The following is a 17,469-nucleotide window of genomic DNA, read 5'->3' on the forward strand; positions in this document are numbered from 1 at the left end:
AAATGGTTGTTTGTTTATATGTGCTCTGCGATTGGCTGGCAACCAGTTCAGGGTGTACCCCGCCTCCTGCCCGATGATAGCTGGGATAGGCTCCAGGACACCCGCGTGAGGAGAAGTGGCTCAGAAAATGGATGGATGGATGCTTGGCCAACAGGGAGAGCCAATCCCGCGGCTGACTTGTGGGTGAGAGGTGGCCCACACCCTGCCCACCAACAGAGGCACGTGCCCGGGAATTTAGATGGAGAGGACCCCGGTGCGCACAACCGAAGACCAATTTGTTTGTTTTTTTTGTTTTGTTTTGTTCCTCCTGCCTGGCAACTAACCAGTGAGCAGTGACTGCATCCCGCGGGCCGTAATCTATAACGAGACTCCAGCCGGCGGCAGACACTCGATCGGCTCGGCGTGCACGGCGTGCGCAACCGACGCCCTCGTGCGCAGCTTTGTTGACATAAGCCTACTTTATTAGTTGTCTTGTATTTTTTGAATAGTGGTCTGCAATTATGTGTTATTAAAAGATGGCTGTGTATTAGAACTTGCATAGCAATTATCCTATTCAAAAGAAAACAAACAAAAAAATGATGATTGCCCAGGTCAGCCTGGAAAGGACCGGCCGAATTGCCACCCCGCCCCTGCCCTAAAGTTCAATCAGCTCCCCCATCCCCCCCCACTCCCCCCCAAAAATGTGTCCCCACAACTGCTCAACAGTGAGAAACGTGCTAAACGCAACACCCCCCTGCTGCCTTCATTCATGTGTGTGTGGGAGAAAAATTCGTCTACAGAAAAGTCAATAAATCAGCCTCTCACACATATATTCACACACGTACTCACACACACAAACACACACACACACACACACATACGGCTACACACCCCAACACACACACACACACACGCACACACAATAACTCATGCAAAGGATCGCACGCACACAATAATGTATCCGCAGACAATCTCACAAATACACAAACACAAACACACACAAAATAACTCATGCACGCGCGGACAGGCAGATGAATGAAAGGAGGTTTGCTGAATGGACAGACTGATCGGCGTTGATCAATAAATTTTGTGGCGGATAAAAAAAAAAAAAAGAAAGGTCACATGAGCTGACAGCCTGCAGCCTGTTGATAGGGTTTCCACGGCAACGAGCTTCATCTGCTGCTCTCTCATTGGTCCAACAACAGGCTGCATGACCTCTCACCTCTGCCCAAACTGCCCCTCTGTGTATGTGCGCGCGCGCATGTTTCGAGTTATTGCGAATGTCAAGGATGTCAAAATATTCCCAATATCGCAAAATTAAAAGTCCTTCGGAATCGTCGTGGTCTCGTCTCAGTATCAAGGAATGAGCTGCTGTGCTTCCAATTTCGTTTTGGTTGGCTATACAGTATGCCGCGTCGCCAAGCAGACTAAAGCGCTCTACTTCCTCATTAAGAGTATAAACGCACCTGATTGGACGCGTTAACCCATGTGACCACTTATGTACGTCACAGAAATACACCGATTGGCTGACTGGCCCACGTGACCGAAAGGTTGCGTCGGGAGGGATGCGGTAGCTGGCTAGAAGGGCCTCAGACCCGGATCACAAGAACCTTGAGTATCTCAAGTCTGCTAAAAGATTAAATGCTAGATGGGCTCTATTCTTCACAAGATTTAATTTCACGTTGTCCTACCGATTTGGTTCTAAAAATAGTCAGCCAGATGCACACCCCTAGGACTCTTTCACTGGGTGTGGGGTCACGCACGTACTGCAACAAATAACTCGTGGTTCACGACCCTTGTCCTGCATGCTTCTTCTCCTGCCCTCGTCCTGTTCCATCTTGTCCTGTCCTTGCCTCACAGAGTGTAGCACTCATATTGAATGTTTCATTGTTGTAGCTAATGTAATGATTGACTTCTCTCCTCCTGTTTACAATTAGTGCTTTGTCTTTTGTCTTTGTATCTCTCTCCCTTCTAGAAACTTTGTTCTGTTCGACTGATCAAGTCTGATTCTCAATAAAGCTCACTTATAATAGCACAGCGGAAGTTTAAAAACTCCACTCTGACACAGTAAAACTGTTCCGGCATAAAAGGGATACAGATTTTCCATTCTGCTTGATCTAACAGCCGAACAGGACAAAAAAAAAGAGAATTTTATTTTTTTATAAAAAATTGGTTGGACTTGGTTTTGTGGTGTGTGATTCAAGAGGGCTGAATAAAGATGGAATATACTGCAAGAGCAACATCCATCCAAAACTTTATTATTATTCACAACAAATCATACAGTATACAATAAGGTAAAATATAACATGGTATCAAAGTAGAGGTTCAGTTTAGAGCTAGCTCCTCTAGTGAATACAAGGACGAGACCCAAACAACTCGGACTCACATGAGACGAAGCTAAGAGTCGAGAAACTTACCGCGATTAGTGCAAGAACTAAATCCAATCCAATGCAGTATATTGCAGACACTGTTTCCACAAACGACTGCACGAAAACAGCCAGACATTCGAACACTTCTAACGGATCTAAAATTACTAGTAAAAGATTTGTGGCTTATTGATAGGAAACCTGGCGGTTTTTAGAGAACCAGCTCTTTTGGCTTGGCTCACTAAAAGGGGTCATCTGTTTCCGCTCCCAAACGGCTCTTCAGATTTTTTGTTACTTACAAAGCCTTACAGCCTCACAGTTCTGAGGACCCGGGTTCAATCCCCGGCCCCGCCTGTGTGGAGTTTGCATGTTCTCCCCGTGCCTGCGTGGCTTTTCTCCGGGCACTCCGGTTTCCTCCCACATCCCAAAAACATGCATGAATTGGAGACTCTAAATTGCCCGTAGGTGTGAATGTGAGTGCGAATGGTTGTTTGTTTGTATGTGCCCTGCGATTGGCTGGCAACCAGTTCAGGGTGCACCCCCGCCTCCTGCCCGACGATAGCTGGGATAGGCTCCAGCACGCCCGCGACCCGCGTGAGGAGAAGCGGCTCAGAAAATGGATGGATGGATGAATTTCTCAATGGTCAGTTTTGCTATTGTGAGCATAGCAAGATTATTGCTGCAGCAAAAATTGCGTTTCGGAGGAACAGTATATGAATGGAAACATCGGACGGACGGGGCTCGAAATTCACAGTAACACGTGACTGAGAGGAAGACAAGGAGTTCAAAACGTCAACCAAATGTTTTTATTGAAAGTTGGCATGTAAAAGACGTAGAGAAGCGAAAGAACAAGAAAGGAGGAGCCGCTCAGCAGGACGTGAACGTTTTCCAGAAGAAGTTCTTGCATCCCGCTTTCCTCTCGCGAGGCCCCACGAGCTCAGCGAGCCCAGGAGCTCCGGCGCGCTCCTCGGCTTTCCCGGACCGCCTCTGCCCTCGCTCGTCCTCGTCGTCCTCCGTCGCCTCGTTCTCCATCTGGAGGAGGTCCCAAAGAACCACCTCCGCCGGGGACGAGTCCAGTAGGTCCTGAAATCATCATCATCTTCATCGTCCTTTCTTAATAGCTGATTTGAATGCAAACTATCCTACAAGAGAGGATATCAAATACAAGGAAAACACAAACAAGGCAGCAGTAGATTTGCTCCTTTGGTCCAAATGTCCATCAGGAGTGGGAAGAAGGAAAAAACTCACGACAGATATTAATCATGAAATAGCAACTTGTATACAATTTACATGAAATATCGGGTCCATGTAAGGCCATCATGACAGTCACGCTAACAACCAACTGCTTTTTTTGAGTTTATACCTGATTTAGATATCATTTTTGTCACTCTTGTTTACAAATCTTTTCAAAGCAAATAAGAGAGCTTTTCATTTTTCAGCGCATTCTCAAAATCACTCCACAACTTCACTGATGGAGACGCATCGCCGACGTTTGCATTTGAAATACTCAAATCGGAAAAATCATTTCAAACATTTTTGAAGGATGCGCCTGACATGATTGATGTACAAAACACACACACACACACACACACAATGTCTCACGCACACACACACACACACACACGCATGCATGCGCACACACAAACATGCACTTGCGCACACACACACACACACACACACGCACACAAGATTTGTAGTCAGGTTGATGTTCAAAAGTTTATCAAGAAAGCTTCTTGAAAGGTGTGTGTGTGTACCTGTTTATAGGGCCCAAGTGTTCCGCCGCGTCTGGCGTTAGCACGCGTGAGCGCGGCTGAGGAGGCGCACACGCCGAGCAGGAGCACCAGGAGGCACCAAGAGGAGGACGAACACATCTTCATGCTCAGTGCGTGTGTGCACGTTTGAGAGTTTGAGGGATCCATCCTGCCACGGCCGCTCTTATAGGGCCGCGCTGACGTCATAGCGTGCGCACGGACACATGCGCGAACACGCACGGGCACATGCGCGAACACGCACACACAGATGATGATGATGATGATGCTTCCGCCCCCCACAAACACTTTAGTTAAATGACCCATCTTCATGCACTTCATCTTCTTTCCCACCAGGCTTCTCTCTCTCGCTCTCTCTCTCTCTCACACACACACACACACGCACACACACACACTGATCCAGATCAACACACTTGAGTTGACATAACGCACATTTTTGTGGCCAGCTGTCGTCAAGTTTGTCACGTTGGAGTGGAAGCGCACAAACTAACGGACAAACGAACGGACGGACGGACGAAGACTAATGGAGACGATCGAGCACCTGCTCCAATTCTGTCCTTATTCATACAATTCATTCATTCCGTCATGCAATATTGATATATTTCTGGCCAAATAACCTATATATAACAACCTATTCCAATTTTTCTCAATTTTTTGGGTGCAAATAATCACAAGTTCATCTGGAAAATATTCCCATTTATTAATTATTATCTCGTTGCAAATCACACGAACGATGTGAAATGTAGGATCGAAAACGTTTACAATTTCAACAGTCTTCCGTTTTCTCATTTCCACACGTGCAACTTACAGATCAAAGTGGATCGATATAATGATGTCGTGTTTCCTGTAAAAAAAAAAAAAAAAAAAAAAGCTCTGGAAATCATTCAACATTTGCGCATCCATCTGTAAATGTTGACAAGCTAAAGTGATTCATCAAACTAAAAGCCAACGAAAGCGAAGTTCCCAGAAAGAGCGTGCGGCTGTCCGCCTGCCTGGCTAACGTTTACATGAAAGTTGTGGCAGTGCATGAAAACAACAAACAAACAAACAAACAAACAAACAAACAAACAAGCAAGCAACATCTTTTGAAGCTGCTGACTGACATCTTGTGCCTCATTTTCACAGAACTGTCGCACGAATGTGACACGGCGTTTTCGATGACGTGGCCTTTGCTTCTGAAACTTGGAAACAAGTGCATCAACATCAGAACGCATTTACAGTTTTTTTGACCGCATCAACACCGAAATCAAAAGTAATGGACGATCGTCAAAAAAGAGCAAAACATGGATCGGCTCAGATTTGCCCCACAAGCACAATTTCAGCCTGACACTTTTTTGCAAAACCCGAAACACACTCGTGTCACTTCCTTGCGATTCCACAGCGCTGACGGAGCCAATCGGTTCAATGGGCTTCATTGCAGACGTACCGATCGGATTGAAGCGCTAGCTAGCTAACGCGGCATGCAGGCGAGTTCACCCGTCTTTGCGACGTTGATGAAATTCTCAGAGAGATCATGACGAGTATTTTATGGACTGCGGTTTCATTTTTTCAGATTCCTTTTCTTTTTATTGTAATTGTTGGATACAGTGTTTTATATTTTATGTTTGTCTGATATTCGCTGAGTTTCCAATGTTACGCACACTACTGTAGCGGCACGAAAACTGGCACACGTTTTCTTGTGCTTCTCCATGTTGACTGATAAAATTAATTCTATTTTCATCAGTCTGCAGCATTGCTTTGGTGAATTTTTGTATTGTAAGTTTGCACTTTCAGAAAAACAGTCTCTAAATCAGTCTGGCGAGGACTAAAATCGCTAACCAACTACAAGCGATCATCCCCCCCCAAGCAGAGGACAAAAGAGGAGTAGCTGACACCTTCTGCAGATTTGAAAAGGACACTTTCACACCCCACACCCACCCAACCGCACCACCGACCACAATAGCACCTCTGACTTCTGCGTTGACATTCCACGAACAGGATGTGAGACGCATCTTCAAACAACAAAAAAATCAACAAAGCGGCGGGTCCTGAACTTGTGTCCCCATCCTGCCTCAAAGTCTGCGCGGACCAGCTCGTTCCAGTCTTCACACAGATCTTCAATAGATCTCTGGAACTGTGCAAAGTACCATCCTGTTTCAAACACTCCACCGTCATCCCCAACCCCAAGAAACCTACAATCTTGGGTCTGAATGACTACAGGCCTGTCGCCTTCACATCTGTGGTCATGAAGTCCTTTGCTGGACCACCTCAAGAGTGTCACGGAGCCCCTGCTGGACCCCCTGCAGCTTGCCTTCCGAACAAACAGGTCTGCGGACGACGCAGTCAACACGGGACTGCACTTCCTCCTAGAACACCTCAACGGCCCGGGGACCTATGCGAGGATCCTGTTCGTGGACTTCAGCTCTGCGTTCGACACCCTCATCCCCGAACTCCTTTCCTCCAAGCTTCTCCAGCTCATCACCTGCCATCTGCCGGTGGATTTACAGCTTCCTGATGGGCAGGACACAGCAGGTAAGGCTGCGGGAGGCCACCTCATCCACACGCAGCATCAGCACTGGGGCGCCCCAAGGTTGTGTACTCTCTCCGCTGCTCTTATCTCTCTACACGAACGACTGCACCTCAACGCTGTCAAACTCCTGAAGTTTGCAGACGACACCGCAGTCATCGGCCTCATCAAAGACGGTGACGAGTCTGCGTATCAACAGGAAGTGGAGCAGCTGGAGCTTTGGTGCGGCCGAGACAACCTGGAGCTGAACACGCTCAAGACTGTAGAGATGATCGTGGACTTCAAGAGGCATCCTTCGCCACAGATGCCCCTCACGCTGTCCAGCTGCCTTGTGTCAACCGTCGAGACCTTCAAGTTCCTGGGAATTACAGTCTCTCAGGACCTGAAGTGGGAGATCAACATCAACTCCGTCCTCAAAAAGGCCCAGCAGAGGATGTACTTACTGCGGCTTCTGAGGAAGCACGGCCTGCCACGGGAGCTGCTGAAGGCAGTTCTACACAGTGGTCATCGAATCGGTCCTGTGCTCATCCATCACAGTCAGACACAGACAATTAGGACTGCTGGAAAAATTGTCCTTGAGGACTTGCACGCTACCAAAACTAAGACAAGAGAATACAAAATCCTCTTGGACCCTCCACATCCTGGTCACCACCTCTTCCAGCTCCTTCCCTCAGGTAGGCACTATCAATCAATGAAAACTAAAACCAGCAGAAATTCCAACAGCTTCTTCCCTCTTGCCATTAAATTGCTCGAGGCTAAGTGACTGTCTGTAGTAGGTTTTTTGTTTTTATGTCTCAAAGTATTTACTGTCAAAATGGCTGTGCAGCAGTGGTTGTGTTCTCTGTCCTCACGGTCCGGATTGGATCCCCTGACGGGCCGGTTCAGGTCCGCGGGCTGTACGTTTGACACCTCAGCTTTAAGCAACTATTTGAACACAAACGGTGCATCACTATATGTAGACAGATAACGATTCCAACAGGCATATATACTTTATCCTCTGTGAAAAATGACTAATATTACAGCATCGTACTGTCATCTACAGTAGTAGTGGTACTAGTAGAAGTACTAATCTTTGTTTTTGGCTGCACGACTGTATTAAACAGTACTGCCTCCTGGTGGCCAAGTTATGTTAGGATATGGTTAACTTATGTTTTTATAAAGTAAAATGTTACAGAATATGACGAGGTGAGGAGCCGACCTGCGACCTTCCCGTTGAGAGAAAAAACAAACTCGACCACTGCGGGTCTTGGTCGCTCGGGTTTTAAAGCCTGAACGAGGAAAGGCCCTCATCCTTGTCCCTTGCGTCCTCGTGTCCTCCTTCCTCATATCCTGCATCCTCGTCCTGTTGACTGTCAGACGGGCAAACTGTAACTTTGTCCTCGTGTTTACCAGAATGCAGCTGTGGCTTGCTGGGGCGGGCGGGTGTGTGTGTGTGCGTGTCTGTGCGCGCGCTCGCCCGCCCGCCGCGTCTTTGCGCCCGATTATCTCGGGCGGACGGACACATTCACCTCCAGCGAGACGTCGGCTTGGTCGCCATGCAACCCGGACGTGAGGCGTTTGCGCAATCGGCAGGTTTGCCACGTGCGACGGTGACGACCAATCAGCTCAGAGGCAACGTGTGATGTCACGTTTGAAATTCAAATCGCCTCGGGGAAGGGAGGGGCCGTGGAGGCGGAGAACAAAAAGAAATCCAGTCGGGCTAATGCTAATGCTAAAGTAGTTCACCAATGGAAAGTGGCCTGTTGCAAAAGGTTCAACATCCAAAATGGGATTTTTGATGGGGGACAAAAAAAATCTCTTTCCGTCCATCTGCGTGTGGAGGACCGAGTGAGAGGTGAGTTACACCCTGGACTGGTCACCAGCCAATCACAGGGCAAGTTTATTTTGAATGAAAAATTCTATGGTGGCGGCACCGTGGGTGACTGGTTAGAGCGTCGTGAGGAGCGGCGTTCAATCCCGGCCCCGCCTGTGTGGAGTTTGCATGTTCTCCCCGTGCCTGCGTGGGTGGGTTTTCTCCGGGCACTCCGGTTTCCTCCCACATCCCAAAAACATGCACGTTAATTGACAACTCTAAATTGCCCGTAGGTGTGAATGTGAGTGCAAATGGTTGTTTGTTTATATATGCTCTGCGATTGGCTGGCAAGCGGCTCAGGGTGTACCCCGCCTCCTGCCCGCTGATAGCTAGGATAGGCTCCAGTACGCCCGCGACCCGCGTGAGGAGGAGCGGCTCAGAAAGTGGATGGATGGATGAAATTCTATGGTTGAAAAAGATTTTCAAAGGTTGACGTCGAGACGTGGCTCCTCCACAGGGATCAGTCCTGAACCCCCTCTTCTTCAGCATCGACACAGGTGATCTGCCAGCAACAATCTCCAGGAAATTTGCATGTGCAGATGACCTGGCCATTCCGCCCTCTCCAAGAGACGGGCGGATCCAAGCGGGAACCTTAAAAAAGGAGAACCCGCAACCTCAGAACTGTGAGGCGGATGTGCTAACCAGTCGGCCACCGTGCCGCCGCAAGTATTTATCTTGTTTTCATTTATTTTCTTTTTCTATTTATGTCACAAGTCGAGACTGTAATCTCGGACCTTGGGTATCAAATTCTGTGCCGTATCATGTGTAAATGTGTGTTGGTATGACAATTAAAGTCCTTGAATCCTTTAACTGGAATATGGTAACATTCTCTTCTTACCTCCAGAAATGGAAGTAGTTGAAGCTCAGTAAGACCAAAACGTTGTCAGCAGCCTCCATGCTCACAACAGGGAGGCACGACGTGATCTTCCGTTAGATGCCCAACCCACTTATCTCAGCGTGAAGCTGGAAAAAATTCTGCCGACACCTGGAGTCATTGCGCGAAAAGTAGACAACACACGTCGAGGTCTCGAGGCGATTTGCGGGATCTGGGTAGGGGAGCTGATGCCACAACTTGGCGTACAGCTGTATACTATGCCCGAAACGAGAATTGAGGAGCATCGAGGAGAAACGAGGGGCATCAAGGCTCGAGGAGCATCAAGGATCGAGGAGCATCGAGGAGAATCGAGGAGCATCAAGGATTGTGGAGCATCGAGGAGCATCGAGAAGGTTCGAGGAGCATCTAGGATCGAGGAGGATCGAGGAGCATCTGGGATCGAGGAGGATCGAGGCGCATCGAGGAGGATGGAGGAGCATCGAGGATCGAGGAGCAAAAGACCTCTCCGTGAAATGTCGTCATTGAGGAAGGATTGTCCCATTTCTGCCTAGTCCCGCCTCGCTCTTCTGTCGATCGCCTCGTCTACGCGATGAAATTTCTGGTGGGAGGAGCTAGCGTGGAAACAGACTGGCCGGGAAGTTGCAATTAGGCAATTGAGATGAGCCGCGTTGGTTCATCTGGCTTGCCGCGCTCAAGATCTCGAACACTTGCTTCTCCGCTCGCCGCACTGGAACTTTGCAGATTCCAGCACCCACCAGCACGTTGGGCGGATTTTGCAAATGGAAGATGGAGTGGAAGAAGAGCACTTCCCACCTGGATGCGTTCATTCCAGACGTCAGCCCTTCACCGCCAGGAATGGCTCTCCAGACCCGCCCTTGTCCCCAGACCTGCCCGTGTCCCCAGACTTGCCCGTGTCCCCAGACTCGCCCGGCTCAGGCTTGACCGCCTTCGAACTGGTCTTGGCCTATTGGGGCACGTGGTCTGGTCCTGGCTGTCCAATACACACGCAAAGAGCTAAAGGATCGCCACAGCACTACCCGGACCATCGTCCTAGCACCAAGAAGAACACGTGGCCAACAGCAGCAGCAACAACCTGCTTATTGGGTTACCATGGAAACACAAACACTCACACAGCAAATGACAAAAAAGATAGATATACCCCAATGCAAACACATGCACCCACACAAACACATCTGCAAATGCGCGTACACGCACATGTGAAAGTAATACGTCAACATTTGCACTGTTTGCTGTCCATTAACGACTCATTAGGAAGGCACACACACACGTGCTAATGTGTCAACATTTGCGCATCCTGATCTCAATGAAAGACTCATTAGGTGAAAAACACACAAAAAAAAGACACGTTTCTGTTGTTTGACAGATAGGAGGCGGAGTCACGAAAGTGCGTGATTTCTTTCTTTAATGAAGCAAGGACACAAATAAGTTGAAGTTTCTTGGACAAGAATTAACGAGATGCGAAGCGACCGATGAGCGGACGCCTCCTAACAGGAAGTGAAGCCTTTCCAGTAGAAGTTCTTACATCCGGCCTTACGCTCGCGGGGGGGCCCGTTGTTGGGGGGGTCCACCGAGCGCTCGCCGTCCATCCTAGCCGACGCAAGATCGGACGGCTGCCGGATTTCGGCCTCGGGTGGCGACAACCTTGCCAGGAGATCCTCCACCGCTCGCTTGGTCCAGTCCTGAAATGCCGGCGGTGTCAGCGGCCAATCAAATTGCGGGGCACAAACAGACAAACAAATCCAAAGACTTTCTACTTTGGAAACAAAGACCACAAAGACTTTTTTTTTTTGTACCTGCAACAGGTCACGTTGTCCATGCCCCAGTTGATGCGGCATCTTGAGGTGACGCAGCTCAAGCTCCCGGTCCAGGTCCAGATCCAGGTCCTGCTGTCTGTCAGGCTGAGAGGAAACGGCCAGGCTGCACACCAGCAAGCACGTGACCAACGGCACCAAGGAACGCTCGCATCCACGCATGGCTGCTCCACACCACAAACCAGAAGAAGAAGAAAAAAAAAGAAAGTCAAATTTTTCAATAACTGGACACTGAAACACAAAAGCTTGTTGCTAGGAGATCCCAAACAAAAGAAAATCCCAACAAAACAACAGATGGCAATCTTCTTGTTTGTTGTCCCCATCTTGTCCATGCCCGCCTGCCTTGTGCGACCTCATCTGGAATGCCAACTTCCCTCACGGCATCACTTCCTGTTTGTCAGTCATCCGGTTCGTCAGGATAATCGCCAAAGGTCGAATCAAAGCAACTGGAGTCTTCTTGTTTGTTGAAGACCTGAAACGCTTGCTTAGTCTCTCAGCCGTCGCGCAGGCACATGGCGCAACATGGGTGGGCGGTTTCTTCGGGTTCATTTGCATCTCAAGAAGAAGGGACATCGTTTCCAAATTCTGGTTAAGGAGGACGGCAGGTTTGAAAGAGGTGTAAGAGAAGCCATCCATGTCACGCTAGAAAAGCAGTCTGGAAACAGAGGCGGAGCTTCGAGGCATCGCCTGTCGTCTGCCGATAACGTCCTGACGTGTCTCTCCCGCAGATGGCCCTAACCAGCTGTTTTGCCACATTGCAAAAACTCAAAATCTTACCAGGAATATTAGTCTCACTTCTTGTCAAAAGTCTCAAAACTAATCTGACTACACTTAAAATACAACTCATCACCTAAAAAAGTGAATTGTTTTGAGACAATTTTTCAAGCTCATTTTTACTTGCATAATTCTTGGTAAGATTGTGAGTTTTTGCAGCGCACACAAGACAAGTGAACAACTGATTGGTATGCAGGACGGTCGTTGCACCCGATCGTGACCGCACCCGCTGAGGCGTGGACAGTGCGACTCCACATGGATTCAAGGTAAAACGTCTTCAACAAACAAGAACCGTCCAGTTGGTTTCATTCAACCTTTGTGGATCCCACCTGTCAACCTTCTCTTGGGTCTTGCTCTCGCTCTCTTGCCTGGCAGCTCCATCCTCATCATCCTTCTGCCAACATACCCGCTCGCCCTCCTCTGGAACAGGTCCAAAGCACCCAAGTCGGCTCTCTCCGACTTTGCCTCCAAAACAACTGACCTTGGCCGTGCCACTGGTGAGCTCATTTCTAATCCTCTCCAGCCTCTTAAAAAGAGCTGCGCTTCCTGCCATCGCCTCAGCGCTTCCCCTCCGACCTAGCGTGACTCTCCTGTCACGGCACCATCCTCCACTCCTTCTGGTTCTTCACTTCCTGTGCACGCTCGCCATCGTTCTGGACTGTTGAGCTGAGGTATTTCAAGTGCTCCACCCTCGCTATCTCTTCCCCCTCCCTCTCTCATTCGTGCACAAATGGGTCATTTTCATACAATTTCATCAAGAACGGTAAAGACGTGGCCCACTGAATTTCCTTGTGAAAAGCAATCATTTTACTGATGAGTATTTGAATTATTGCCAGTTCTTATCCATCAAGCGGTCATCAGTCTTGCTAAGGAAAGTGATATTTTTCAAACTTTTTATACCAAAATGTTTTGACCGTTAGGTGTCTGATTGATTTTATTGAACTGTTTGTCTTTACCGTTGTTGATGAAATGATATGAAAATGACCCACATATTCGATCTCAGTCTGGCTGATCTTCATTGCTCAGCTTGCCTCCACTTTTCGAAATGTTCCCGCAGATCGCATTGTCATCTGCGAACATGGCGGTCCAACATCATCTGGCAGCCTAACCATCAAGCTTGCAAAGCGGAAGAGGTTCAATCTATCGATCACTCAATCAATCAGATGGCCGTTCGCCATCGTGTCCTGTCCGTACAACACGCAACTCCGTCAACAAAGAGAACGTGAGGATGGCTGAGAAAAAGAATGTGAAGAATGCAAAAAAGGCAAATTTGAAAAACTCAGAGGATGAGAGAGAGAAGAAATAGAAGACAAAAACTTACCGACTTTCTTCTTCTGGTTGTGGTTGCCGCTCTGGTTCTGATTGCGTTTGTGGGCCACGGTGCCGGCGGCGGCGGCTTTTTGAAGGCTGCGGCCCCGCCCCCTCAGACGGCGTGCCCTTTGATTGACAGGCCCGTGTGCGGAGACGGCGGAATGTCGCGGGCCAAAATCCATTAGAGCTGATTGGCCCTGAAAGGTTGGGGAGGCGTAAAACAATAAAACGGCACCACGGCCAATTAAGCCGCCGTTTGCGGCTTAGCGCACTTCATTAGGAACTTTCCATTAAGGAAGACGCTCGCTCGCCCACGCCGCGTCTCGCCCGCAGCCTGCTTCCGACTTCAAAATGGTGACAACGTGATGGTGCCAGATCAGGCGAGTCCGGGAGATGGCTTATGGTCGTCCAGTCGAAGGACGCGATCGTCACTCAAAGCAGACTACTTGTTCTCGGCCTTTGATCCTGGACACCCACTTCTGGACCGTGCTGTAGCCTATTGCAGTTTCCCCTTCCGCATTTCGCAACCTTTTGAAAAGGTTTCGTGGCGGTTCACCTTCCAAATGAAGAAATGCATTCACGGCTCTCTGCTTCTGACGCGCATCCAACAATGAGCTCATTTCCAAAATGGCTGACGGGAAGAAGACGGGCTTTAAAAAAGCGTTTGGAAAGAAACCTCCAAACAAGTACTTAAACTGCAAACAAATGTAAATGATTAGTGGGTTCATTGAAATTGGACTGAAGACTTTTTGACCGCCGCTCGTAAATAACGACACGGAACCTCGTATTTGACATTTATGTTGAACACAACGTCCCACAACGTTGTGTATATATATATATATATATATATAATTACAATTGTTTAAAACGTAACAATATGTCATTTCGATGATTTCCCCAGCCGGTCGTAATGTCCTCATGTGGGAAAGCAGACCGAGCATGCAGCCCCCCGTGAAAATCCCAAGTGCATTAAGTGTTTGAGAATCAGCATTGAATGAGTAGCCTGTTTACAACTAACGACGTACATGTTGACTTTGTGGTTAATGGTTGAAGAAAGCAGAAGCCGGCGGGAGAGAAAAAAAAAACCCTCAAGACTTTATTGTTTAATATCATCCCCCGCCCGCCCGCTGGCCGTGCACTAATGAACAAGTCTTGACGGCAGCCGGTCACCATGGCGACAAATTAAACGCGCCGCCGTCGCTAAGGAGCCGCTAGCGTCGGGCATGACCGGTCTCTGATGACATGGCACTGCGATCTCGGTTTTTCCTTCGGACCACATTCGGGGAACGCGTGATCGGCAATGCCAACTTCTGCTTCATTGATTTCCCGCCAATCACGTACGAGCGGCACCGCCGAGCGCGCCTGCGAAACGCCGGCCGTGCCGATTGGCCATCGTGATGGCGCTTTCAGATACGGGTGGCCCCGCTTGTGAGCTTTTCCAGATACGAGCCGATGTTCGGACAATTTTTCCCTTTGACTTGCTAGCGCAAACTTGAGATACGAGCGCTGTACGCTGGCCATTAACTCAAGTCGCTTGACAACGAGCAGCAGTTTGGCAAAAAGGAGCTTTGAAACAGTTTAACGCCACTCCCAGCTGAAGTTTACTCTCAAATTAAACAACATTCCCTTAAGAACGGCCGAATACCTTAATGCTAACATATATATAATGGAAAATGCCATAGACATGCTAACGGTTAGCATCAATAGTGGCAATTTTAGACACCTTTAAGCCATTTATTATTTGAACACAAATGGTACAATAGTCACAGGCCTACATTCTTTATCCTCAGTGAAAAACAGCTAATATTACAGCATCTCAATGAGTCACTTAGTAGTTAGTAGTCGAGAGCATTCTTCTTCGTTTGTCTGCATGACTGTATTCTACTGCCTCCTGGTGGCGAGGGCGGGCACACCAGAAGGAGCAGCACAAAGGGCTGGAACGGATTAACAGCGTTTTGATTTCATTTCAATGGGGAAAGATGACTGGTACGAGTGTCTTAAGTGACAGGCATGGTCAACTCATATCTCAAGGTGCCACTTTGGGTGTCCTTGGGATTGGTGGTGTCTTCAGGGTCAAGAGTATTGGGGCTATGGAGGGTGTCGTCTCGGTATGGGTGATATGCGTTATGTCAGTGATGTTGCCGGTGTTGATGATGATGTCTGTGTTGTAGTGGTTGTTGTCGTCGTTAGCGTCGGCGGTCCGTTCGGTCATTTACAGGCGCTTGGAGCAAACTCTGCAACGACTGATCAAATCTTCCGGCAGGTCCCCGGCTTCGGTCCGAGGCTTCGGTTTGCTGGAAAAGAAGGAGACGACTTTGAGGAGACTTTTCGGGTTTTGCTGGCAGGTGTCGACGTGCGTGCGAGCACCTGAACATGTGGCGCGGGTCCAGAGCGGCCAACCAGTACGAGTACGAGTCGGTGTAGAAGTTACACGTCCCTCTGCCGTGACACTCGATGAACGGAATCTTGCGGAAGTTCTCCAGACAAGATCCGGGCGATGACAGGGGCTGACCCGAACCCTCCGCCCCGACTCCCGTTTCCTGAAGGTCAATCAAAAACATGACTCGCTCGTTGGTCATATTTAGATTTGAAGCGACGGTCATTTATGGGTTTTTACAGTACACATGAAAGCGTAGCGTTGTCTGGCTGTTAACCGGCTAAACCAGGCCTGGCCAACCCGCGGCTAGGGAGCCGCATGCGGCTCTTTGACCAGCTTCGTGCGGCACTTACGTTCACGCCGCGCAAAAATGCGCAACGGAAACACTCGGAACGGACTACACAAAAACACCCCCCCAAGCTAACGAAGAATTTGTGGAAAGAAGTCTGCGATCTAACCAGTCGTCCACCGTGCCGCCTGCGACGCACTATACCCGCAAAAAGTGAGCTTTTACATTGCGAGGGACGATTGGACTTTCAAAACGTATCTTTTCATGGGTTAAAGTGTGAGGGAGGACTAAAACTATAAAACATGTTTTACATGGTCTCTCTACGTTGCGGGTGGGTCTAAAATGTATCCCCCCCGGTAAACGGGGGCGCACTGGGAAAACTGGATGAATGTTTAGAGCTCAACAAAATATTGGAAAGCTAGCATCGGACAAGGTGTTCCTAATCGTGCGTCCCGAGGAAGCTCACCATGACGAAGGAGAAGCCGGACCACAGAGAATCCCAACCGGAAGGACACTCGGGAAGCAAACGCGTCTGACTGTGGACCGCCATCACGTTCGCCGACGACTCGCACACCGTACACCTGAAACACACACAAATGACATAAACACACACAGACACACAAATAGCAAACACACGTCATACACATGCGTGCACACCTTCGTACGTCTCACACACAGATACACATTCAAGTGTCTCTCTCTCACACACACACACACACACACACACAAATACTTGGCACACACACAGAAACTTGTCTCACATGTGTATTACACGCGTTATGCATCACACACACACACACACACACATTCTCTGGGCGTTACAGGGCATTCCTACCGGCTGATGTAATTCTTCAGGAGCGGTCCCGAGATGAAGGGCACGGTGCTCAGCCCTGATTGGTCGGTGGACAGCCAATAGGAGTAGTCGTTGCGTGCGGCGTAGCGGCAGGTGCTGTCCGTGTTGCAGAAGAGGAACGGCATGGTGCTAAAACGAGGAAGGCAGCTACCGAGAGCTCCTGAAGGCAGACCAGGGGATGGTTCGGAAAGTCGGCAAATCAATCGCCACGTCAAGTCCTGTTCGGGTGTTGCATGTATCGCCGTGACGCCCCGTTTAGCGCGGGAGATACCTTCCAGACCCGACAGGCCACAATCCGCAGCGCGACAGACGGTATATCCCGACAGCAAAATGTTGAAACGCTGACTGTGTCGTTCGCTTTTGCAAAAGATCACCTGCGCTCTCTGTGAAATTCTGAAAAGTATCCCAAACGTCACCATTTTGAAGAGCGCTACCAAATCCTGGTTATTGCAACAACAGAGCGGCTCTCATGTTTGACTCTCTCAACATTGTTGCCAAATTTTGCACATCTGTGTTGGGACACGACTTCATGTGTACTCGCTGTGGGAGCCTCGTCACTGTTGTTGAGGACTACTGGCCACTCTCTGCATCATCTGCACAATTGTCATGAAATCAACATCAGCACATTACTGGTACCCTTGCATGACTCCCCGTACTTGTGTTTTGATTAGACTTTACACCGATTTTATCGGCCTTATCGGTATAGGCCGATAATTAGCATTTTAT

General features: G+C 48.8%; 3 protein-coding genes across 5 annotated transcripts in view; all 3 read right to left on the bottom strand.

Moving 5' to 3' along the window:
- Positions 1-3,137: 3,137 nt before the first annotated feature.
- LOC133482340 (somatostatin-1-like) lies at positions 3,138-4,740 on the bottom strand. The gene is made up of 2 exons (XM_061782376.1): positions 4,100-4,740; positions 3,138-3,428 (listed from the first exon to the last, which is right to left on the bottom strand). Exons 1-2 carry the CDS (start codon positions 4,433-4,435, stop codon positions 3,213-3,215), a joined length of 552 nt encoding a protein of 183 aa, XP_061638360.1. The 5' UTR covers positions 4,436-4,740; the 3' UTR covers positions 3,138-3,212.
- Positions 4,741-10,720: 5,980 nt separating this feature from the next.
- Positions 10,721-13,429, bottom strand: sst1.2 (somatostatin 1, tandem duplicate 2). 2 transcript variants are annotated; one of them, XM_061782285.1, is made up of 3 exons: positions 13,235-13,429; positions 11,122-11,303; positions 10,721-11,007 (listed from the first exon to the last, which is right to left on the bottom strand). In XM_061782285.1, exons 1-3 carry the CDS (start codon positions 13,404-13,406, stop codon positions 10,813-10,815), a joined length of 549 nt encoding a protein of 182 aa, XP_061638269.1. In that variant the 5' UTR covers positions 13,407-13,429; the 3' UTR covers positions 10,721-10,812. The 2 variants fall into 2 exon arrangements, with proteins under 2 accessions (XP_061638269.1, XP_061638268.1); XM_061782284.1 differs by lacking the exon at positions 13,235-13,429 and adding an exon at positions 12,243-12,555.
- A 1,508-nt stretch (positions 13,430-14,937) lies between these two features.
- col4a3 (collagen, type IV, alpha 3) overlaps positions 14,938-17,469 on the bottom strand; it is a 34,513-nt gene continuing 31,981 nt past the window's right edge. For both annotated transcript variants that reach the window (XM_061781480.1, XM_061781479.1), the window contains 4 exons: positions 16,726-16,903; positions 16,357-16,471; positions 15,592-15,764; positions 14,938-15,518 (listed from right to left, as the gene is read on the bottom strand). In XM_061781480.1, the coding sequence (XP_061637464.1) occupies positions 15,437-15,518; positions 15,592-15,764; positions 16,357-16,471; positions 16,726-16,903 (548 nt within the window). In that variant the 3' untranslated portion in view covers positions 14,938-15,436. The remainder of the gene's footprint in view (positions 15,519-15,591; positions 15,765-16,356; positions 16,472-16,725; positions 16,904-17,469) is intronic.

The sequence above is a fragment of the Phyllopteryx taeniolatus genome, chromosome 8 (assembly GCF_024500385.1).
Source record: "Phyllopteryx taeniolatus isolate TA_2022b chromosome 8, UOR_Ptae_1.2, whole genome shotgun sequence".
Classification (NCBI taxonomy): Eukaryota; Metazoa; Chordata; class Actinopteri; order Syngnathiformes; family Syngnathidae; genus Phyllopteryx; species Phyllopteryx taeniolatus.

Excerpts from the sequence above, each read along its gene's own strand:
- LOC133482340 (XM_061782376.1), bottom strand. The coding sequence starts at position 4,435 with ATGAAGTGCATGAAGATGGGTCATTTAACTAAAGTGTTTGTGGGGGGC. Across the intron at positions 3,429-4,099 it reads CACTTGGGCCCTATAAACAG|GACCTACTGGACTCGTCCCC; the intron begins GTACACACACAC and ends TGATGATTTCAG.
- sst1.2 (XM_061782284.1), bottom strand. The coding sequence starts at position 12,420 with ATGAGCTCACCAGTGGCACGGCCAAGGTCAGTTGTTTTGGAGGCAAAG. Across the intron at positions 11,304-12,242 it reads ACCCAAGAGAAGGTTGACAG|CCATGCGTGGATGCGAGCGT; the intron begins GTGGGATCCACA and ends GGTGTGGAGCAG. Across the intron at positions 11,008-11,121 it reads GACAACGTGACCTGTTGCAG|GACTGGACCAAGCGAGCGGT; the intron begins GTACAAAAAAAA and ends CCGGCATTTCAG.